We start from the raw sequence: 24905 nt of genomic DNA on the forward strand, positions 1-24905 counted from the left end.
ACCTTGGAAAGGAGGAACTGTTCTCCTGAAGATGTCCCCTGGGGAAGGGGCGCCTTCCGTTTCCCACAAGCCACTCAGTTCCAACAGCATGACACACAGACCAGAACACAGAAAGTCGCGGCCCAGCTTAAGTTTCTCAGTCAACTCGGCCATGGGTATTTTCTTAAGAGGTGTAAATAAATTTTAAGGTCAAGGAAGCCAAGCAGGACTGACTTACCTCATTGACTATGTAATCCAACAATTCAAAAATCGCCATCGGAGGTCGGTTGTCCATCCCGTACGCTGCAGATTTTATATACAGAGAGAAAGCACTTCTTAGAAGTTATAGGAGGTTTCTGGGAGTATGAGGCAAGGAGTTGGGCATGAATCCTGGAGACCAGAACAGGGTCGTGGACAGCAGAACCACCACAGGTGAGAGCTGGACAGAGAGGGGACTAACAGCAGCCACGGAGTCAGGGCCGTGTCTGGGCTCTGCCGTGGCCCAGGTTGATGACCTTAGGTTCATCGGTTACAGCCAAGACAAAGTCTGGAGTTTTGTAAAACAGGACAATACTGTCTGACCTTCTCTGCTCCCATACATTGAGAGAGGAGTAAAAAAGATAAATAACTAAAGCATTTGATTTTAATTCTCCCTGAACTTGGATTCTTCCCTTCACATCCCAGCCTCAGAGCCACAGCCACCAGCCCCTCCAATGACAAGCCATGAGCTACCCTGGCCCAACCTGCTGCTCCCTTGACACATGTGCTCTGCCACACAGACCTCGGGGAGGTAAAAACCAGTGCCCCTGGTCAGTCAAGCCCTTCCTGGCAGGGCCATGTACAAAGATGACGGCTAGGGCAGACTGCCCAGAACACCAGGTCAGCGCCATGGCGCTCAAACTCAGAGAGCAGGCAGACAGCCGCAGTGCTTATCACCCTGGGGGTCAGACTCGGCCGCTCACAGCATATGCGGCCTTGCCAAGTCAAGTGCTCTGAGCCTCAGGTTCTTCATCTCTGAAACAGAGATGGAAATGGTGCTCACAAGTGGAATGCGATTAAAATGAGACATTATGGGGCTGGCAGGTGGCATTAAGGCGCGGGACTCCCGCATGGCTGTCCATGTTTTGAGTAGCAGACTAATGGCTTGCTTTCTTTCTTTACCCTTCTCTTGTCAAACTTGTTTTTTTTTGGAGAGGTTTTTGCTATAGGGCACATGCACTCGCCAGAAAGACGGAGACAGAGAGACAGAAAGCGAGAAATCACCTCCCCAGGGGGGATGGCCATGCTGCAATCCCTTCTCCTCCGTTCTCCTCTCAGGATCTTGGGCACACACGCACATGCGCCCAGTATGACTTTAAACCACCAGGTCCTAAGTTGAACTGCGGACGACCACATGGGAGTCCAGTGACATCACCATTATACCAACGGCTGGTCCCTCTCTTGTCAAACTTTTTATTTTTCGAGAGGTTTTTGCTATAGGACACGTGCGCTCGCCAGACAGACAGAGAGAGACAGAGAAATAGAAAGTGAGAAATCACCCCCCAGGGAGGATGGCCACGCCGCAATCCCTTCTCCTCCTGGGATCTTGGGCACGCACGTACACGCACCCGGCGTGAGTTTTAAGCCACCGGGTCTGGGACCGCGGTCGACCACGTGGGAGTCCAGCGACATAGCCATTATGCTAACTGCTGGTCCCATCTCTTGTCAAACTTTTAAAAGTAATAATAAATAAAACTAATTCTTATTTTTAAAAATTAGACAATACTAGGAAATCCGTGAGACGGAAAGTAGATGGGGCATGGGAGGAGCTGGGAGTGATGGTTAATGTGGATGGTTTGGTTTGGTTTTGAAAGTAATGAAGATGTCCTGGGATGAGCGTGGTGACAGCTGCACAACATGGAAGGATATACTAAGAACTTTAACGTGAGTTTTGTTTCATATGAATTTTATCTCAATAAAAAAATAAATCTATTCCCAAAAAATCATGATTAAAACTCACATCAGCAGAGCACATACAGTGCTTGGAGGAGAACCTAGAACGCGGTAGGTTCAACAAATGGGAGGGCGCTGCTATTACAACAGCTTCCTACAGCCACTGAGACCGCTGCTGCTCCCCGCCCATCTCACATCCAGGGACAGTCTTGGGAGAAGCAAAGCAGCAGCCCTCCAGAACCCATGACAGCTAGGGAGTCCCACGGTCCAAGCTGGGGACACACCGGGCTACTCACAGCTGAGGGGCCTTCCGGGGGTCCTCGGCCTGGGAGGTGTCTCAGCTGCATCTCCCTCCACCTGGCATCCAAACATCAGCTCCAGCTCCTTGGCATCTGGAGGAGGGATGGGATACCTCCCAATCGCCATCTCCACCAGGGACAGCCCCATGCTCCAGATGTCCGACTGCACCGAGTAGTGAGTGCCCTGGAGTCTTTCTGGCTGCAGGGGAGAGAGATGCGTTACCACCCCTGAGCCCACATGGCCCCAGGCCTGCTGATGCATCCATCTTACCTCTGTCCCCTCATTTCAAGAGTGTGACTCTCCTTCCTCCCCGCCATCACTGTGTTTACCCATCCTGGCCGGCCCCCAGGGCTCTGGCCCCCCTCTTCACCAATCTACCCCCATAACCCACCCTTCGCTGACAGCCTCAGACTCAGCCCTGGCTGCCACTCAGTTGTGGTTCCACTTTGCCCAGCCTGGCGCCTGTCTTTGATGTGTGGGAGCCTGTCCCAAGCCCAGGCCAAGGGCCTCGTGGCATCAACTGAGTCAGAAACACGACTCTATGTGACACAGATCAGCAACGAGGTGCTGCAGGGGGTGGGAAGGAGGAGCTGGGCCGGGACACCAGCTCAGGGCTCGAGCTACAGAGCCTGAGCCTCGGCGTCCTCATCTACGAAACGGGCGGCGCTGGAGGTGGGAACGGAATGGCGACGTGGTCCTCTTCTCCCTGCAGGGTGGCTGAGAAATCCAAATCTAATGAACACGTGCATCGAGTTTTACAAACTGCTGCACGAACAGGAGTGGCTGCTGGTGAGGGTCAAAGAGGGAAGAGCACACAGGGCTCTATGAAGGCGCTGTTTCCACTGGGAACTTGAGACAGCACATGAATTTCAAAGACCCGACCAGAGAATCCAACTGTTCTGACCAGAGGGCATTTATTCAGACAGCAAATAACTGCTCCCATAGGATCTGTCATTCAGCCCAACGCTGGACTGTTTCAGAACTGACCAGATAACCACAAAAACCTAAACCACTAAACCCTGCGATTAATACGCCCCAGGGCACGAGTGTGCAGCGGAGTGGCCTGTCATCAGACATGCGGGAAGGAGCAAGGCGGGGTCACGGGAGACCACCCTGGGAGAGAATGCCCTGGGGGCCAGCAGGGGTGAGATGCGGGTCAGTGTGAGGAGAGGGCTGGACTCAGGCTGGGGTGAGGCCGGCAGGAAGGAGTGCGGAAGTGGGTCTGGACTCCAGGAAGGCCTGGGCCAGAGCTGAGTCCTGCTGGGCCAGAGGTGGCTTGGCTCCTGCGCCAGCTCCACTGCATTAGCATGCAACCTGCCCGAGTCTAAGCGCCCTGGGCCTAAGACGAGGACACCTCCCAGCCTGCGGGACGGCCACCTGGATCCAAGAGTCCATCCAGGATGCGAACGCTCTAACGGTACAGACAGCACCCCCATGGCAGACGGCCTGAGCCTCTGTGCCTCGCCCACCACTGGGGCCTGCGCCAACTCCCATGAGGGCTGCCCACCCACTGCAGCACTCATTGAGACTCTCGCCCTCAGGGAGGTGCCACCACGGACCACCTGGCTCTCACCCGACCACCCACTCCCTGGCTGTGCATTTCCTGGGCACCTACCGCGTGCCAGGCCCCACACCAGACCCGAGGGGCCAGGGAGGTGCCAGGCCGGGCCTTGTCCCGGCCCCCGGTGGCTTATCGAGGGAGAGGGAACAGAAAACACTGATGCTGCCATGAGTGTGAGACGGTTGCACTCGGTGCTCTGGGGACAACCGAGCAGGAGGTCTGTTGCACTAGACGTGGACTGACCCGGGGCAGGGTCCGGCCCGGCGACCGAGTGTGCTATGAGGGGCAGGGGCCCGGCGGGGAGGCGTGCAGTAAGGATGGAGGAAAGAAGCTGGATGGAGAGCGGGAAAGGAAGTTAAAAGCTCATGTTTAGGTTTCGGAGCCAGTAGGTGGCGTGGTGGTTAGGGCACTGGACTCCCACAGGGCCAACCATGATTCGAGTCCTGGACCTGGCAGCTTGCTTTCTCATTTTCCCTCTCTCTCTCACTCTGTCCCTCTCTGGTCTATTAAAAAATAAATACATACATAAAGCTAAATAAAATCATTCTTGAAAAAAAGACAAAGCGGCTCACGGTTGGGTTGCTACCTCGGGAAACGGTGGCGGCATTTACTGCTTAGGAAAAAGGGGGTGGTGGGGCTGGGCCACGGCAGCACAGCGCCCTGCAAAGCTGGAGGCCACGTGGAGGCAGCGCGCCCGTCTGTGCCCGCGATTCTGGCTCACAGAAAGGCTGGCTGGGGGCGGGGGTGGAAATCGTGGCACAAGACACTGCTGAGGGTGCTTGTCTCTCTCTCATGGAAGAAAGAAACTTTTTTTAATTGGTAGAGGGAACATGCATAGAGACGGACAAAGAGAAAGCATCCCCGAATGGCGTGTGGCCACACTGATCTCTTCTCCGTCTCTCCGCCCTGTCAGGGTTAGGGCACGCATGCACACGCTCCTGGCATGTTTTTCCAAGCTGCCAGAGGAAGGATTTTTTTGTTGTTGTTTGGAGAGGTTTTCACCATAGGACGCATGCACTCGCCAGACAGACAAGACAGAGACTCGCCAGACAGACAGAGACAGAGAGACAGAAAGTGAGAAATCACCCCCCAGGGGGGGATGGTCACACCACAATCCCTTCTCCTCCCTTCTCCTCTCGGGATCTTGGGCATGCACACACACGCGCCCGGCGTGAATTTTAAGCCACCGGGTCCGGGACGCGAACCACGGTTGGCTACGTGGGAGTCCAGTGACATAGCCAGTACACTAACTGCTGGTTCCCCAGAGTAAGGATTTGAACTGCGGTTAACCAGGTGGGATCTGCCTCCTTTAATCACTAGGCTACGGAGCTAAGCCAGAAATCAAGGGTTTTTTTGTTTAAAAAGGAAAAAATAAAGAAAGGGGGTCAGTTTAAGGAAGGTGATGTCCCAAGGAAGCTGGCACTCACAGCCTCGGCATGGTAGCCCAGCTCTGGGATCGCACCATCTCCTGCAGGGGGCCATGGCCTCAGGAGCTGCGGTGCTCCCAGGCCCGTGACAGGAGGAGCCCATCTCCTCTTAAGCTTCAGCCTTCCCGGGAGGATCACCATGCCTCACCCCTCACTTCTAGCCCCCGCCCATCACCCCACACGACTCTGGCTCCACAGCAGAGACAGCCACTCGGCTCCTATCCTGCCGGGACCAGAAGCTTGAGAAGTGGAACCTGCTGTTCATACCGACATGTAGGACCTTGTGCCCACAAAGGAGTTGGCCATGGAGTCGATGAGCTGTCCGCTGACCCCAAAGTCACAAAGCTTGATCTCCCCACGGGAGTTGACGAGGATGTTGGACGGCTTGACATCTGTAGAAGAGAAAAGAAGAAGTAGGGAACTGACTCAGGCAGGCCAGGGAGGGGAAGTGCCGGGAGTCCACAGACAGCCCAGCCCTGACCGTGCGTCCCAGGAAACGCCCTGCCCCATCAGCAGCAGCCCCCAGCTGCAGACAGTGGACACCAGGCCCTTCATCCCCTCGTTCAGGCTTCGAGAAAGGACCCTTAGAAGATGAGATGAGCAGCTGCTACAGAGACAGGACAGAAAGCCTGGAAGATTCTCACTCTGAGAAGGCGGACTTGGTCAGACAACTCAGAAGGAGTCAGTTATCCTGATAGGACTGCTTTAGCCACCCTCACTGGCAAGATGCCGTACCTACAGCCGGCTCACAGAGAGGCAAAAAGACCGACTGCTCACTGGGGCTACGGAGACCAAAGGGGCCGCGCCGGGCACAGAGCCGTTCTACAGAACTGTGGCAGGCCGGGGGCCGACGTGGGACGCGCTCATGGAAGTCACTCCACATAGCCAATGTGGCCCGCTACATCTACCTGCGGGTCAGGAAACCCTCCAACTCAGAAGCCTGAAAGCTGCTCCTCCAGGTCAAGGCAGTGGCCCAGTGACCAGGCCCAGCCCTTCCCTTACTCAACCTTACGCCGCCCCCACCCGGCCACCCAGCGTTTGCAGGGGTAGACGTGCAGCGTTTTCCTGCTACTGCCTCCCCAGGTTCACACCACTGTCCAAGTGGACAGACAGGAACATCTGTCCTCCCCACAGGCAGGAAACCCATGCTGGGATCGGTGAGGCCCCGGTTCGGGCTCTGTGGGCAGGCAGGGAACAACAAGAGGGGCTCAAGGGCAGGCCATGTCCGGGGGCAGACTCCTAAACCAGCACAAGGAATCTACCAGAGAACATTTGGAAAGTCAGAGGAAAACCCAAGTCGAACATAATTCTTTTCAATTTTTATAAATAATTGTTTATATAATTTTATTTCTTATCATTATTATTTTTAAATCTGTATAAGGCATATGCACTCACTAGAGAGAGACGGAGGGAGGGAAAGTCAGAGAGCAAACTGCCAGGTTCAGGGCTCGGACCGCGGGCAGGCGCGTGGGAGTCCAGCACCGCAACCACCACGCCCCGGCCGGCCCCGGTGTAGTACTGACCTACCAGAGCCACGATCCACATTTCATTGATTCGGGGGACTGGAGGTAGTGTGGTGGCTAAACTGCTAGACTCCCACATGGACAGCTGCAGTTCACGTCCCAGACCTCGTAGCCTGTTTGTCTCACCTTCTCCTTCTCTGTCTCTCTCTGATCAAAATTTTTAAAATAATAAAATTGAATAACTCTTAAAATGTTTTTCATTGGGACCAGCAGGTGGCATAATGGTGACATCACTGGACTATGTAGAAGATCACGGTTCGAGTCCCAGACCTGGCAGCTTAAAACTCATGCCAGGCACGTGTGCATCCATGCCCCAAATCACAAAAGAAGAGAGGAGAAGGGACTGCAGCGTGGCCATCCCCTGGGGATGGTTTCTCACTTTGGGGTGCACCCTATAGTGAAAACCTCTCTCTCTTAAAAAAAAAAAAAATTTCTAAGAATAAAATATTTTAAAAATCACCCTCTAGTATCCCAGTAAATCCACCCCACACCCTGTCACCCACCTAGCCCCTTGTCACCTCTAGTCTGGGTGGTGGGCAGTCCCAGCCCCTCTCCACCCTCCACCCCTGGGAGGCAGGGATGCCCGCAGGCTGCCTCGCCACTCTGAGCCCTGAGCCAGGACAGTACTTGGTACATGGCAGACACCCCAAGAACCCATTTAATAAAGAGATCTGAACTCATGTCCACACATGCTAACACGCACTGTGTGTACACAGAGCCACGAGTGATCTAAGTCCCAGCCCTCGTGCTGTGTCCTCCCAACCCGACACTCAGACCCAACCCACACGGCACCCTTCTACCCACTGCCTTGGCCTCCACCCCGCCTAGTCCTCCCCTGCCGAGTGCTCCGCACCTCTGCGCAACGTGCTAGGCCTCGTGTGAGCATGTCAGGGCAGCCGTGAAGGAAGAGGCGGGAGCTGTGTAAACCCTGGCCTGCCCCTGCTCCACACACAGCCCTGAGCAAGTCCCTGCCTCCCTGGACCCTGGAGTGCCCATCAATGGAGAGGGGGAAACCACCTCACAACCACACACCAGTGCCACCCAGAGCCCCCTGCAGAGGGGCGGCACAGAAGCAGCCGGGTTAGAGGGACACAATGGGCCGCTGTTCCCTGGCTGGCTCCGAGGTCACGGTCCACAAACCGCTCCTCCTTTCCCAGCAGAGCCCTCCCCGGCAGCTGCTGGGAGCCGGCCCTCAAGCTGTCCTTGCATCTGGCTTCCCCTCACAGGGCCGACAAGCCTCTTTCCCAGCCTTACATAACACCACTTTCCTCCGCCCTGGCTGTCAGCTCCACTTCCCCCACCATCCCCAGGAGCACACTGCTGGGAGAGGCAGAGATCCGCCAGGGCAGGAGATCCTGGGGGCTTTCCACCGCTTGGACCTCCCGGAACCTCGTGCCAGGTGCATGGCCCGTGGCCCCTCCCAGTGATCCAGAGAGCCTAGCAGAAGCCACTCATATTCTGTTCTATAAATGCTAGTGGAACACCTGCACTGAGCCCTTAGTAAGAACATGGTCCCTGTCACACTCAATCACTACAGTCCTGAGCCACCGGGCTGGGACGCGCCCCTCCCCCAGATGCTCCCCTGGAGAGCTGCCCTCGGCCCACCCCCTCTGCCCCTGGAGAGCTGCCTTCGGCCCACCCCCTCTCTCAGCAGTTCCCGCACTCATGCCTGTGCCTTAGAGGCTTCTGTATTTGGATCCTGTTGGTGGCACCGAGCACCACCTGACGGTACAGTTTGTCAGCATCGTCCGTCTGCTGCTGCTGACACTTCCGCTTCCTGCAGAGGGACTTCACGGTCTGTCCTGTTACTGCAAGGTCCTGCACATAGTAGGCGTTCAGAAAGTCGAGCAAAAGGGCACACAATGCCAGATGACGATGTCAGACGAAGCCAGAGAGAGTCACTCCCTGATCTCCCTCCGCGTCCCACGACCTTCCCCTCCTTGCTGTCAGCACAGCCACCAGCACTGCTCCGCGGGATGGCCCTGCACAGAGCAGACGTAGGGCGCGGCCGGCCTCTCTGCCTGGCTGTTGGCGTTCAGAAAGTCGAGCAAAAGGGCACACAATGCCAGATGACGATGTCAGACGAAGCCAGAGAGAGTCACTCCCTGATCTCCCTCCGCGTCCCACGACCTTCCCCTCCTTGCTGTCAGCACAGCCACCAGCACTGCTCCGCGGGATGGCCCTGCACAGAGCAGACGTAGGGCGCGGCCGGCCTCTCTGCCTGGCTGTTGGAGCCTCTCCAGCCTCTGTCCACAATGGGTCCCACCCCAGCTCCACCAAGGTCAGGCCGGCCTGGCTCGCCCCACTCCTCCTGTGCGGCACCTGCCATCTGGAACACCCTCCTCTCCACCGCCTCTCGCCTCTCCTAAGTGCCTTGTTCTGCGTCCCCTCCCCAGCATGGGACACTGCTCCTGGAGTCCTGGGGGATCAGGTGGGCTTCCTCCTGTCTTCCTAGCAGCACCCTCGAACTGCTCACACCACAGGCCCAGTCCTGCTCTGCGTCCTGAGGCGGCCCCAGGCCTCGGCTCGCTCTCTGACCCTTCAGTATGAAGGAGGCCAAGGGGCGCAGGGGGTGGGCAGGCTGCATCATGGAGCAGCTTCCAGGCTGGCAGCTCCCCGAGGAGCCCCGCGGATGCTGAGGCCTGATCCCTGCTCTAAGCACATGTTAGGTACTCTGACACGGCACCCTTCCACCCTTCCAGACAGCCTCTGCAACAATGAGGGGTAACCCCTCTCCTCAGAAATGGACAGGTCTCATGAAAAACTATGTAGAAGGAAGTATTTACGTCTCTGAGATTTTTTGCCCCAGAGATAACCGTGTTCAAAGCCTCATTTTCCCTCTCAAGAGCATACATTTAGAAGTTTAGCTATGGAACATTTCCTACACTTCTAAACGCAGTTTGGATGAGATTATCTGGGGTCATCTGTTTATTCTATACGGTACTACCAAAATGGGACCAGCAGATGGCGTAATGGTTATGTCACTGGACTCCCATGCAGTTGACCATGGTTCGAGTCCCAGATACAGTGGCTTAAAATTCACACCGGTGTGTGTGTGTGCCCAAAATCCAAGAGGAGAAGGGATTACAGTGTGGCCATCCCCTGGGGGTGACATCTTGCTCGCTCGCTCGCACTCTCTCTCTCTCTCTCTGGCGAGCGCAAGTACCCTATAGCAAAAATATCTCAAAGAAATAAATTTAAAAAACAACTACTACCAGAATACCTGCACTGAGCTATGAGTAAAAATGAGGCTCTGTCCCCACTCATCGCCAGGAGGCAGAAGAAGTCACTGAGGTGTGTGTGATGGGACAAGCAGAGTTGGAGGTGGCGCCACTGTGGGGGCCAGTCTGACCTGCCGGCAAGTCCCCGCACCCCGTGGGTGCTGAGCCAAGGCAAGGAGCTGCCCTGCAGCACATCCCTCTAGTTCAAGCACCTTCACTGTGTTTGGTGGAGGCCTTTTTATTGAGGCAGATCTCACTCTGTTGCCCAGGCTGGTCTGCCTCAGCCTCCCAAGCAGCTGAGGTAGAGGCACACACCATGGACCCAGCTCAGGTGAGAATTAAAAGAAGCAGGTCAGGGACCAGCAGATGGCACAGCGGTTATGTCGCTGGACTCCTGCATGTGGCCAAAGGCAGTTCAAGTCCCAGATACAGTGGTTTGAAAATCATGCCAGGCACATATGGATGCCCAAGATCCTGGGAGGAGACTGGAAGAGAAGAGACTGAGGCATGACCATCCCCCTAGAAGTGATTTCTCACTTTCCCTTGCACTGTCTCTGTCTCTCACTCCAGTGAGAACATGCATCCTATGGTAAAAATCTCTAAAGTAAAAAAAAAATTAAATAGAAAAAACAAGCTACAGAAGCCATGGTGGCTAAGGTTACTGGATCTCACATGGATGACAGCAGAGTTCAAGTCCCAGACCTGGTGGCTTGAAAAACAAGCCAGGCACATGTGTGTGTGTGTGTCCAAAATCCCAAGAGAATGGAAGAGAAGGAATTGTGGCGTGTTCATCCCCTGGGAGGGGGATAATTTCTCACTTTCTCTCTTTGTCTCTTTCTGGTGAACACATGTACCCAACAGTAAAAATTATTAATAATAATAATAATAATAATAAAATAAAAAGGAAAAAGCTGTCTTTTGGGGGGAGAAGGGAAAGAAAAAAGAACAGCATCCCCTAAGACAAGACAGAAGAAGGCTGGCCATGGGGGAACAGAAGACTGGGCGGCATGAGAGCCCACGGGAAAGGAGGGGGAAGGAAGGGGTGAGCAGCCTCTGCCTCATCTGTGACGAAAGTTGGATCCTAAACAGGTACTGAGAGCTAAAGTTTACCAAAGGGGAGCGGGGCCAGCAGGGGGAGTGAAGGCTACGGCACTGGGCTTCCATGCAGTCGACCAAAGATCTACTGGCTTAAAACTCATGCGGGTCCAAGCGTGCCCAAAACCCCGAGGAGAAGGCACTGTGGCATGGCCATCCCCCCAGGGTGGCAATTTCTCGCTTTTTGTCTCTGTCTCTCCAATGAGTACACGCATCCTACAGCAAAAATCTCTTAAAAAAAAAAAAAAAACAGAACTGGGGAATGTGGATAAGATTTTTTAAACAGAGACTGTAGGTTTCAAATAGCCCCTTCCCACCATCCCTGGCAGAACCTATTTTTCTTTTTGAGAGGTTTTTGCTATTGGGTGTGTGCACTCGCCAGAAAGAGACAGAAAGTGAGAAATCACTCCCCAGGGGGGATGGGCACACCAGCGCCCAGCGTGAGTTTAAGCCACTGGGCCCGGGACTCGAACCACAGTTGACTACATGGGAGTTCAGGGACATAGCCATTAGGCCAACTGCTGGTACCCCCTGGCAGAATCTTAATCACCCTTGTTGAAGATGAAGAAGCAGAAAAGGAGCTGACCTGGATAAGTCAAAACAGCTTCCACGGAGCCACCCCCAGCTCTCCGTGGCCTCGGGGAGCTCATTAAGTAGCAAAGATACTTCAAATGCAGGGAAAATACCCAACTCTTCCATGAGCTATTCCCTGTATCCCCTTTTCCCACCAAAACTTCCTTCTCTAGAACACTGAAAAATGGCTACAGGGCTGGCAGGTGGCGTGGAGGTTAAGGCAGTTGGACCCCACATAGTCAACTCCATGGTTCCTGTCCTGGACCCAGTGGTTTGAAAAACATGCCAAGTACATGTGCGTGCACGCCCAAAACCCTGAGAGGGGAATGGAGGAGAAAGGATTACACCAGGGCCACACTCCGGGGGGGGGGGTGGTTTCTCACTTTCCCTCTCTCTCTGGCTCAGCCTCTCTCCAGCAAGCACACACACCCTATAGCAAAACAAACAAAAAATGGTTCCAGCCCTCTCAGCTCCCTCCCTACCTCTTCATTTTCCCAAACCGAGGAGAATGGCCCAGCTGAAAGAGGAGAGGCAGGAGGATGGACCTGCCCAGCTGCCCAGAGAGGAATCCACCACAGCTCTGCTTTGTGGAACTCCCGTGTCCCAGGCCTTTCAAATACCTTAGCTTCTTTACTCCTCTAGTACCTGTGGACGTAAGCAGTTAACGGCCCTGTATGCAGGTGTAAAAGCTGGGGCCCACGGCGGTGCCATCACCTGGCAAGGCTGCACGTGCCCTCCTGGTAGGGCCCAGCCGGAACGCCTGGACTCCTGATGAAGTGCTCACTCCAGGCTTAATCAGGGCCCAGCCTCAGAGGACAGGGCCAGCGCCAAACCAGAACGTGAGAAAAGCCGTCCTCAGGCTGTCACCCGCGTTACAGACGTAACAGCTTCATTTCTGGGAACAGGATCGGACGTGGGGTAGACTCAGATCCTTGGGCTACGTCACTGCTCCATCTCCCTCAGCTCCAGCCCTTTATCCTCGCTGTCAAGTCTAACCGCAAGAGGCTGCAGACAGGGCTCTCGGGCTGTTTCCACCTCCTCGTTAACGACTGGGAGCTGCGGAGCAGCCTGCAGGGCCTAGCAAGTAGCTATTTTTATCTCTCTCCACTTTCAAGATTTTTACAACTAAGCTCAAAACTTAAAACTGGATTTTAAGTGTTTTTTCCCCCTCCCCTTCCAAAATCCATTAGTTCTGAAGTGACTTCATTCTCTACCTTCAATCCCCTGCCCTTCTGCCACTGCTCGTCCCTCTGACCCAAAAATGACTCAAACCCTGACAACTCAACGTAAGGTGCTGCTGCAGGAATTCAGGTTGGGTTCTCCTTAGCACATGCCATTCCAAGAAACGGTCTAGTTCTTTTTCTTTTTCCTTTTAAGGTTTGTGCCATAGGGCACAGGCCCTCACCTGAGAGCGAGAGACAATGAAAGGGAAAGTGAGAAGTCAGTCCCCAGGGGCGATGGCCACCACAGCAATCCCTTCTCCTCTACTCTCCTGGGATTTGGGGCACACACGCACATGTGCTCAGTGTGATTTTCAAGCTGCCAGGTCTGGGACTCAAACTGCCGACAGCCATGTGGGAGTCTAGTGCTTTAACCACCATGCCATCTGCTGGCCTCAAACCGGTCTAGACTTTTTTCCCCCCAGAATTATTCATTAAATTAAATTAATTAATTATATTCATTTTAATTTGACCAGAGAGAAAGAAAGGGAGGAAGGGAAAGCAAGAACACAAGCGCCAGGTCTGGGACTCGAACCGTGGTCAGCTATGTGGTAATCCAGCACTCTAACCACCTGCTGGCCCCAAAATGCCCTAGATTTTTTTTGGGGGGGGGGGAGGTTTTTGCTAGGGGGCACATACGCTTGCCAGGAAGAGAGACTGAAAGTGAGAAATCACCCCCCAGGGGGATGGCCACACTCCAATCCCTTTTTCTCCATTCTCTTCTCAGGATCTTGGGCATGCATGCACACGCACCCCCGGCATGAGTTTAAGCCCCCGGGTCCGGGACTCAAACCGCAGTCGACTACATGGGAGTCCAGCAACATAGCCACTACGCTAACTGCTAGTCCCAGTGCCCTAGATTTTTAAAACAGGATGTAACAAAACTGGACCAAAAGGCATAGAGACCACTGTGGGGAAGGATGGCATGATGACGGAATAAAGGGAGAAGAAAAAGGGCAGTAAAGGGAAAAGCACATGGAGCCGAGATTCCCAGATCTCTCATTTCTAATAACCCCATAACAACATTTAGCAGAGCAGTCCCAGCTGACAGATATGGAAATAAAGGCTCAATGGGTCCCTTGCCAAAGATCACCAGGTAAGCTTTTCCATTCAAAGAAGCCTCCTTAAAACTGCCTGGGACCAGCAAATGATGGAATGGTTACGTTGCTGGACTCCCACATAGTCTCTACCATGGTCGAGTCCCAGACCCTGTGGCTTAAAACGCATGCAGGACATATGTGTGTGTGCCCAAAATCCTGAGACGAGAACGGAGGAGAAAGGACTGCAGTGTGGACACCCCCACACCCTCTCCAGGAGAATGACTTTCCACTGTCTGTCTCTCTGGTGAATGCACTTGCTCTATAGCAAAAATCTCTCAATAAAAACAAAAAGCCTATCTCCCCCTGCAGACTGCCTGGGCTACTTCAGATCAGAGCTATGGTCGGTCACAAAGCCAGCCAATGCCTAGCAGGCAGGAAAACAATGCCGCTACCTTGGTACTGATCAAATGCTATTCAAGGAAGGAGAGTTAGCTTAACACCTGCTGATTTGCTCAGCAGGAGGAGAGGGAGAGGGAGAAAAAAGACCCTGGCAAAAGGAGACAGGCCTGAGATCTGGAGGGGCTTTTGTTTGTTTAGTTTGTTGTTGTTGTTCATTTTTTGTTTTGGGTTTTTTTTTTTTTGGCTTTATTTTATTTATTTATTTATTTTTTGGCTGGAGGGTACCAGAGAGAAAGAAGGAAAAAACAAACAAAGAAGCCCATCTCCCAACAGGCCTGGTCATACCGTAATTCCCTTGACCTCAACCCTCCATCCCACCAGGCTCCTGGGCACACAAGCTTGCACACCTCATGTTATCACCAGGGTCAGGATTCGAACCATGGTCAACCATGTGGCATCTGGCCACCTCGGCATAGCGCTTAACCACTGCACCGCAGTGCTAGGCCCTGTTCTTTTTCTTTTAAATAGCGATTTTTGCTATAGGGCATGTACACTAGCTGGAGAGACAGAAAGCAAGAAATCACCCCACCCCAGAGGAGATGGCCATACCGTAATCCCTTCTTCTCTGTTCTTCCTCTTGGGATTTTGGCCATGCATGCACATGTGCCCGGCATGAGTTTTAAGCCACTGGGTCTGGGACTCGAACTGTGGTCTACTACGTGGGAGTCCAGCAATGTAACCATTACACCATCTGCTGGTCCCAGCCACCATACCAGGCTCTTTAGACAGGGGCTCCCTATGCTCCCCAGGCAGCTTAGTGCTTCCGACCCTCCCGCCTCAGCGTCCCAAATCACTGGGATTATAGGCTTAACCCACCGTGTCCAGCATCTGGGTTGGGTCAGGACTGGCTTCCTGGCCTCCCTTGTGGTCCCAGCGTCTCTGGAACACCCCGTCTTAGCCCTGTATGCCACTGAGGCTGGGCCCTCACGCCTTTCTCTCTCTCTTTTTTAATTTGCTAACAAGAGTATGCAGTTGCCTGAGACAGAGAGGAGGAAGAAGGAAGTACCCCCAATGGGATGTGGTCACACGCAATCCTTTCTCCAGTCCTCCAGCCTGTCGGGGCTCAGGCATGTGTGTTTTCAAACCACCCAGGACAGGATCTGAATCATGGTCAGCCATGTGGGATCTTGGTCCTGGTGAAACTTCAAGACTGGCCCTGGGCCTCAGATATCTGAGAGACCAGCACACTGAATCTGCATACTGTATATAATAATTAGCCAGGTTTTGTTTTGTTTTGTTGTTTTTTTTTTAATTTGCTAGAAGGCACATGTGCTTGAAGAAAGAAAAGGAAAAAGGGAAAGTGAGAAAGCACCCCCCAAGAGGGATGGCCGCACTGCAAGCCTTCCTCCATTCTCCTCTCAGGACCTTGGGGACAAGCACCCGGCACGTTTTTTAAGCTGTCAGGCCTGGCACTTGGCCAGGTGGGATCCAGCTGCCCCGACCACCATCTGGCCTGCCACTCCTTCTCTCCATCTGTAAGGCAGAGTCCAGACAGTATTGAAAGGAATCTCTTCTCCCTATAAACTCGCTGTCCACTTGACAGTGTCACCCACATGGCTATGGGATCAAAGTGGCAGGCAAAGGAAACAAAGATGCAGCAGGGCCATGCCATGGACGCCAGGTCAGCTTCCGCGGTTCAAGGAGCAGACACCCCTTTTCCGCCACATAGACAGGGACTATGTGCAGCCTCAGGCCAGGTGGCAGGGGCCACTGTGACTTTTTGCCTGGAGAGATGCCCAAAAAGCCCTACAGGTGGGCAGGACAGCACCTGGCAGGGTAGAAAAAGCCACTCAGAAACTCACGACACGTGAACCTGTTACAAACAGCTTCCAGAACGACCAGAACCAAACAGAAGCCGCCATAGAGCCTGCCTATTGGGGCCAACGAGTCTGACCCAGGTGAGAGGTCAGAGGTTAAGACCCTGACCGCTGCTGAGGGCTGCATTCCTCTAGAGGCTGTTGTGGATATCTAGGGGTGCTATGGAAACCCCCAGCTCTCACCAGGGCGAGGATCCCAAACCACTTTCAAGAGACTCCACAGAAGTCTTCATCTCGCTCTGAGCTCAGCGCCCGCTCTTACATGACGCTCTGCCCCAGCGTCTCAGTCCATCACTGCATTTGAACAGAAATGCTGAGCCTGGCGGTTTATACAGAAATACAGGTCTGCGGAGCTCGCCGTGTGTGAGCCCAAGGCCCGGGGCAAAGTTCTGCTGAGGCCACAACGTGGAGGCCGGGTCTGAGCAGGATGCTGACATCGTGTCTGCGAGCTCTGGTCTCCTTTTCCCTCTTACAGACCCACCAGGGGCCCTGTCCCAACAACCTCATTATAACCCAAAACCTCAACACGTGACTTCCTGGGAGACCTCTGAACTACACGCCTGAGCAGTAAGAAGCCCTTTCGGACACATTCCGAACAGGGTGGTCCCAAGGTAAAAACTATCCTGGCCCTGGAGAGGGCCATGCCGGCTTGCTCAGATTACAGGGGACTGTGTGTGCCTCAGAAATCTAGGCTCAGGACCAGCAAGTGGTGTGGCGATTACACTGGACTCCCACATGGCCAACCGCGGTGAGTCCTGTACAGAGGCTTCAAACTCACGCCAGGCATGTGAGCGTGCATGTGTGCCCAGACTCCCGAGAGGCTGGAGGAGAAGGGTTGGTGACATGGTCATCCCCTCTGGGGATGTCTCACTTTCTGTCTCTCTATCTCTCCAATGAGCACACATGCCCTATGGCAAAAATCTCTCTTAAAAATAAATAAGTAAATCAATTAGATCTAGGCTGTGGGGGGCAGCAGATGGCATAATGGTTATGTTGCTGGACTCCCATAGTCAACTTCCATTCAAGTCCTGGACCTGGCAGCTTGAAACTCACACCAGGCATATATGGCATGTGTGTGAGTGCCCAAAGTCCCAAGAGAAGAATGGGGGAGAAGGGACTGTGGTGTGGCCATCTCCCGGGGGATGATTTCTCACTTTCTATCTGGCTCTCTGGTGAGTACACTCATCCTAGCAAAAAAAAAAAAACCCTCTCATCTCAAAAAAAAAAAAAAAAATCTAGGCTGCAGGCCAGCCAGGTGGTATGGTGGTTAAGATGGCTGGATCTCACATGGCTGACTGCACAGTTCAAGTCCCAGATTCAGTAGCTTGAGAAACACCCAAAATCCCAAGAGGGGAAGGAGGAAAAGGACTACGAAGTGGCCATCGCCCTTAGGGGATGCTGCCCCACTTTCCCTCTCTCTCTCTCTTCTCCCCCTGGCTGAGTACACAAGTCCTATAGAGAAAGAAAGATTAAATGTTTTTTTAAAAGTGTGTGTGGTGGGGTGGGACCAGCAAGTGGCAAGGTGGTTAAGGCGCTGGACTCCCACATGGCCGACCATATTTCAAGTCCCAGATATAGTGGCTTGCTTTCTTTCTTTCTCTCTCTCTCTCTGTCTCGGAATTAAAATAAATTAATGAATAAAGAAAATTAAATAAATAATTCTTTAAAAAAAAAAAAAAAGGGCAGGGGGTTGCTACAGATTCAAGTTGCTAATTCAAGTCTGGGTATAAAGATCAGACAGGTTACGTGCCATTTCATCTGACAGAAGAAAAACAAGTCAAGCCATAATTTAAAGCTGCTCTTAACACTTATTGATCTTTATCAGCCACAACTCTAAGGCAGAAATAACTTACAGGCTAAACTGTGTGAACTCTGTATCGATCCAAATCATGAAATGCTTCTTCAGGTCTCCATCAAACAGGGGCTTGATAACTAGCAGGCCAGCGAGACCAGCAGGCGGCGATGCAGACCCATGCCCTACAGAGGAAGGCCAGACACAGCACCTGAACTCAGGGCTGAGTGAGGGGTTCAGTTCTGCGTGAACTGCACCCAGAACTGCCACCTCACCGGAGAGACAGCCTGGACATTTTGCAGCTAATTCTTAACCGTGCTCCAGGGTCAGGGTCCTCATGAACTCAACACCAACAAATTCAAAAGTCAGTTTTGTGCTTAAATTCTAAAGTTTTCTCTGTCAGGGGATTTTTTTTTCCCTCTTAACTCAGTGATCATTAAGTTTTTTTTGTAAAGGACCAAAAAGTCAGAGACAGTGGGTAGCGTGGTGGTTAAGGCACTGGACTTCCACATGGCCGACTACAGCTCGAATCCTGGACCTGGCAGCTTGCTTTCTCTTTCGTTCTCTCTCCCTCTCTCTCTAGTGAATTAAAATAATAAAAAATAAATTTTTAAAAATTAAATAATGATTTTAAAAAAAGAAAAAGGACCAGAGAGTCAGTATCTCAGGCTTATAAGACCACATGGTTCTCTTTCTTTTTTTAAAATAATATTTATTTATTTAACTAATTTTATTCGTTATTATTATTATTTAATTTGATAAGAGACGGACAGAGAGAGAGAAAATGAAAGAGCAAGTCGCCAGGTCTGAGACTTGAACTGTGGTCGGCCATGTGGGAGTCCAGCACCTTAACCACCACGCCTCCTACCAGCCCCCCACCAGTTCTCTTTCACAAGCACCTATTCAAATCTGACACTAGGGCACAAAAGCTGCCATCAGCCACACTCGGATAAGCACAGTTGCGTTCCGACGAATTTCCTCTGTGGGCAGGCTGAAATTCCACATCATTGTCACATCAGAGGGTGTGTATGCATGTGCCTGCACACCCAGCAAACTGCCACCAGGGCTGGGATTCGAACCACAGGTGGCTGTGTGGGATCTGGATTCCCCTGCACATTGCTAAGTTACCATGCTATGGGGCTGGCCTCACGTCATAAATATCTGAAAGCCATTTTCAGCTTCAGGCCATACAGGATTAGGCAGCAGGCTGGACTGCCCCCCCCTTAGGCCGGAGGCTGGCCTGCCCCCCCCCCCCGCCTGAACCCCCGATCCTTGATTTGCTCCTGTTAGCAGTGTTCTGTTTCTGATGCAATTCTCACTAGTAGTTGTCATGGAAAAATTTGCTTGCTTTTAGCATCCATTCCTTCCCTGTAACCAAGCCATAAAAGAATTGAAGTGACTCTATTGCACTTAAGAGTCCATCTGGGGGCTGGCAGGTGGCGTGGTGGTTGCAGGCGCTGGACTACATGGCTGACCGTAGTTCGAGTCTCAAACCTGGCAGCTTGCTTTCTCACTTTCTCTCTTCTCTCTCTCTGTCTCTGGTCAAATTGAAAATGATAATGATAAATAAAGTTAAATCATTTAAAAATTATTTTTTTTAAAAAAGAGTCTGTCTATACAGATTAACCCTTAGGAAGATTGATCTTTGACTTCTTTGTTTTTCTTTTGTTTTTTGTGTTTTTGTTTTTTTGTGTTTTTTTTGAGGGTACATGCACTCTCCAGAGAGAAACAGGAAGAAAGAAAGAAAGTGAAAAAGCACACCTCCCATGGGGGCTGGTTGCACCACAATCCTTTCCCCTCCATTTTTCCTTTTGGGATTTTGGACACACACACACACACACACACAGTGTATTTTTCAAGCTATCGGGTCCAGGACTCGAACCACGTAGTCAGCCCTGTGGGATTCCAGCCGAGTTAAGCACAACGCCACTGGCTGGCCGTGACCTTATCTTTCACTTCACAGCGAGTCTTGCAGAACCTAGCCTTCTGCCTCCCTCACAACAGATAGCGGCCAATGCTTAACTAGGGGATGTTAACAGTAACCTCGTCTTTACAGGTATAGGGCTGGGAGACAAGGAGAGAAAAGATGCCACCGGCCGAGAAGATTTCAGTAGCGCAAGCACTGCAAAGCCACTCGCTGCTTTCAAACCAAGATTTTACGTTGTCTAGAGGATTCGCTCTGCTTCTGCTGCCTCATGAATCACTGCTTAATTGTAAGCAGTTGCTGAGAACTGAGACTGGTCATTCCACCCTGCATGGAAAGGAAACTGCCCCTTAAGCAATGACTGCCCCCCCAACCCCAAACCTGCCAAAGACAATGACCAGATCTCCCCTTCATTTAGCCCTAAGAGAAGGAGTACCTTCCCTTTGTTTCTAACTGTACCTCATGTGGCCACATCTTATATCCTGTGCTTAGAGCTGAGACAGCCACTGACCTCCCGGTGTTGGCCTCATCGAAATAAGATCCTTTCCTCGTTCATTACCCGTGTCTCCATGTCCTGTGGACAGTGGCAGAGACCTGATCTCTGGTCCCCTTGAACAAGAATCCCTTCCTGTTCCAGCATCAGCCCCATCTTTGTATAACGAGGCCCCCATTTTCCATTTGGGGTATGTTCCCAAAGTCTCCATCTACCCTCACAGTGGAGAGCCCAAAACCAGGGTGGCCAGTCAGAGGACATAGGCCCCAGGGCAGAGTGGAGGGGCCGAGCCGGACCTGGACGTGGAGAGGCGGAGGGGCTCCTTGGTGACAGGGAACACTAAGGACTCCACGTGTCTGGGGCTCGTGAAGTCCGTTCTGTCCCCAGGGGAAAGCACCCAGCTGCAAAGGAAGCCCACACAGAAATGCGTGATGCAGAGAAGTGACTGCACTCTGGAGGCCGTCGGCGCTACCCTGCATCCGTCCCTGCCTCTGACCCCTGGTGACAAGTCAGTTCTCGCTTTAGATTAAGTCCTCGAGGGCTGTTTCTGACGCAGCTGAAGAACTCTAATAAACGATGTCACATCAAATTCGATTTGAAATCTGGCAAAGTAATGATTCATGCATGAAACAATGACACTGGCTACGGTCTACCCTAGACTCGGGTCGTTCACAGACGTGTCTCCTTCCCAGTTAGACTCTAAGCTCCTGAGACACGGCTCCCTGTGAGCCCCCTTCATGCCCCGCATGCTGACTCACCCAGTACCTTGTGCTTGGCAGGTACTCTGTAAATATTTTACAAATACAAATTACTTCTCTTTGATGGGAGAAAAGACTGAAAAGAGAGGCAAATAAACACAGAAAAGCACATACGTGTATCTACCCATGACCATCCACCAATCAGAATGTCTCCTAGACCATCAGAGAAAACATACGTGCCCAGATCCACTTCCGATCCCCTGGTCAACAGCCCACAAATCACACACGCCAGGCTGAGCAGCACGGGTGGCTTCTCCCTCAGCACACGGAAATCATAAGGGACCAGTCCCCCGTGGGTGAGGTCCAGAGTGGCTGGAACACTGCTGGGTGCACCCTTCCCAGGAAGGCCTGCTCCATGCTGGAGAGACAAATCAGTTCTCAGGAATGCAGGAGAGCCTGCCCGCCTCTCAGCTGCGATCTGGGCTGCACACGCTCAAACACAGGGAAGCCGGCCACAGGTACAACCATGACAGCACGCCCAGGGCCAGACGCTCTCGCCCAGCTGAAGAAAGGCAACTGAGAGACTGTCAAGAGACTACTCATTACTCACTGCGAAAACGGCGCCCAAGTCGTTCCTGAAAGCACTCAGTCGCCCCTCGAATCTCATCATTGCACGTCCTCTCACTGAAGTTGTAAGGCCTAGATACCTATGTATGCCTAGCTTTACGTTACCGACACAGTCCTAAACAGAACTGTGTGAACCAAACTGATGGAATTTGCTTGCCTTTTTAAAGATTCTATGAGGTTGGTTTGTTTTGGCTTTAAGAGAGAGATTTTGGCTATAGGGCACATGCACTTGCCAGAGAGACAGAAAGTGAGAAATCACCCCCAGGGGGAATGGCCACACAACGATCCCTTCTCCTTTATTCTCCTCTCAGGATCTTGGGCATGCACGCACACACGTGCCCAGTGTGAGTTTGAAGATGCCAGGTACGGGACTCAACCCAGGTCAACTACATGGGAGTCCAGCGACATAAACGTTATGCCATCTGCTGGTCCCTCTGTGAGAATTTTTATTTGAAGGATCCTAGTGAATACTTCGAAAAATGCAAAGAACTGCCACCAGAACTTGCTGATAGTCATTTTTATGACTTTTTCATGGAGGAGGGTGCCTAGAAATGATGGTTAACCTAGTAATTCAGGATCCTAAGTGTCATCTCTGCAGGCTGGACTAGGTAACCAGTGTCCACCTGACCCCAGCACGGCGTAGGAGAGCGAGATGGCCCTGGATACCTGGACGATTACCGAGGAAGTAGATGCATTTTTTTTATTTTGGTAGTTTTTAATATAGGGTATTTGTGCTTGCTAGAGACAGAGACAGAAAGAGGGAAAGTGAGAAAGCATCCCCGGGGTGGGGGGATGGCTATGCCACAATCCCTTCTCCTCCATTTCCTCTCAGGATTTTGCACCTGGCGTGATTTTTAAGCCTCTAGGTCCAGGATTTGAAACTGCAAAACTGGCCATGTGGGAGGCACTGCCTTAACCTCCATGCCACCTGCTGGCCCAGAAGTCAGACTCTCTGAGAGGTGACTGGGTCCACAGTCCACCCACTGTGAGGCTAAGAAGGGCAACTGCCCAGCAGCGGCAACGCTGTCACTGGTACTGCGTGCTGGGCTTCTCTGCTTACGTGACCCAGCTGCCTCGCAGCCACGCCAGCGTTGACTCCCGCCCTACCAGGGTGTAGGCAGGACCAGCTTTTCAAAGGTTCTCTGAGCTTCCCTGGGATCCTCCTTGAGTAAGTCCTACAAGGCTTAAACCAAGTCAGCCTGGTTTCTGCTGTGAATAAACACCTCTCCTGGTTCACTTGCAAAGTAGCAGTTAACCTCAGGACACAATCGTGTCAAGCCCTATTCTAGGCACTCTGTATGCCTTCCTTAATTAACCCTCAGGAATTGTTGGGAGGCTCTAAATCCTCCATCTTCCAAGGGTTTAAAAAGTTAACTCATGGAAGGTTACACAGTAAGTAGCACAGACAGGGTCTGAACCTTGAACTTTTATCACTGTGACAGAGTGAAACTGCTGGCATGAAATCTTGCCTCTACTTTTTGAATTTTAGTTTAACCCATGTGACTCACTTTTGCCAATAGGAGGTTAACGAACCTGGCATAAACAGAGGTTTAAACGGTGTTTGAGTATTGAGGTTCCTTTTCTTGCTACTGGCAGCCTTGAGGTCACCCCGAGAACGAGCCAAGGCTTCAGCCTCTTTAGGAGGGCAATCACAAGGAGAAAGAGGTCCCGCATCCCACAGAAAGTAATGAGCTGTTACTGATTTAAATGTCTAAGTTTCCGGGAGTTTGTTCTATAGCAAAAGGTAACAAATGACCACTATGAGGCCAGCAGGTGGCATGGTGGTTAAGATGGTGGACTCCCACATGGCTGACTACAGTTCCAGTCCCAGACATGGTTGCTTGAAACTCATGCCAGGTACATGTGTGTTTTATGCCCCAAACACCGAGAGAATGGAGCAGGGACAGCTGTGTGACCATACCCTGGGGGAAGTGATTTCTCACTTTTTCTTTCTCTGTCTCTCTCCAGCAAGCAAATATACCATATGGTAAAAATAAATAAATAAACTGGGGGGGACCACAAGATGGCATAGCGGTTATGTTGCTGGATTCTCACATGGTCAACTATGGTTTGAATCTCGGACTCACTGGCTTAAAACACGCTGGGCACAAGTATGTGAGTGCCCAAGATCCTGGGAGGAGTAGGGATTACCCAGAGGGTGATTTCTCAGTTACTTGTCACTCGTGTGTGTGTGTGTGTGTGTGTGTGTGTGTATGTATGTCCCAGCACATATGCCCTAAGGCAAAAAAAAAACTCTTAAAGAAAAAAAAAAACTAGGAAAGAAAGAATCAATCACTATGCGATACCCAGAAAATACACATCAACAAATAAGAGAAAAAAACTGTGGCCAGGGTAACGGCACAACAGTAAAAGCACAGTGCTCTGTGAGGCTGACCCACATGGGAAGGTCCCAGGTTCAGGTCCAGAGACCTCCCCAAGCACACTGGGCATGCGCATGCCCAAGATCTGGGGCTGGCTGAGGGTGGATCAGGGTGTCAAAGCTGTATTAGGGGGCCAGCCCCTGGTCTCACGGTTAAGGCAGCCAGATCCAACATGCCCAACCATGCAGTTCAAGTCCTGGGTCAGGTGGCTGGAGAGACACACCAGGAGTATGTGAGGGGTGCCCCAAATCCCAGTGGGATGGAGTGATGGAGGAGAAGGGACTACGGTGTGGCAACACCCCATTAAGAGACCCTCTCTGCTTCTGTCTCTCTCTGGCTGGTAGAGGTGTCCTCTAGCTAAAAAAAAAAAAAAAAAAAAAAAAAAAAAAAAAAAAACTTTCTGTGTGTTGGGTGTGGGCCTCTCTAAAAAAAAAAAAAAAAAAAAAAAAAAAAACTAAAGAAACATATTAGGATGCTGCCTCCTTATCTCTGTCTCTCTCACTCATGGAAGAAAGAAACTTAATTTTAAAAGAACAAATAAAAAATTGAGGCAAATATAAAGCCTCTTTATTCTTCTTCATTTTCCAAAGGACAGAATGATAAGAAATGGGGTTTAACTTCTGTTAGCAAAGAATATATGTAGACCAGAGGTAGAGCGCACACGCAGTGAGGCCTGGAGGCAGAGACGGGAGCCTCGCTCTCATCCCCACCCTAACTCAGGGCTTCCAGGAATCACCCGCCACTAGGTTCTTGTCTAGAAACCCAGTCATGCTGCACTACTATTCCACAGACCAGGCCTTGCACTTAACTCTTTGGGGCTTTTTTTTTTTTTTTTTTTTTTTG

The 24905-nt window shown here is 51.9% G+C and overlaps 1 protein-coding gene across 1 annotated transcript in view; it reads right to left on the bottom strand.

Moving 5' to 3' along the window:
* MAP2K1 (mitogen-activated protein kinase kinase 1) overlaps positions 1–24905 on the bottom strand; it is a 108632-nt gene that overhangs the window by 6692 nt on the left and 77035 nt on the right. Inside the window, exons 8-10 of the mRNA XM_027773822.1 lie at positions 5467–5591; positions 2208–2409; positions 218–282 (exon numbers count right to left, since the gene is read on the bottom strand). Coding sequence (XP_027629623.1) covers positions 218–282; positions 2208–2409; positions 5467–5591 — 392 coding nt within the window. The remainder of the gene's footprint in view (positions 1–217; positions 283–2207; positions 2410–5466; positions 5592–24905) is intronic.

The sequence above is a fragment of the Tupaia chinensis genome, unplaced genomic scaffold (genome assembly GCF_000334495.1).
Source record: "Tupaia chinensis unplaced genomic scaffold, TupChi_1.0 Scaffold000377_2, whole genome shotgun sequence".
Lineage (NCBI taxonomy): Eukaryota > Metazoa > Chordata > Mammalia > Scandentia > Tupaiidae > Tupaia > Tupaia belangeri.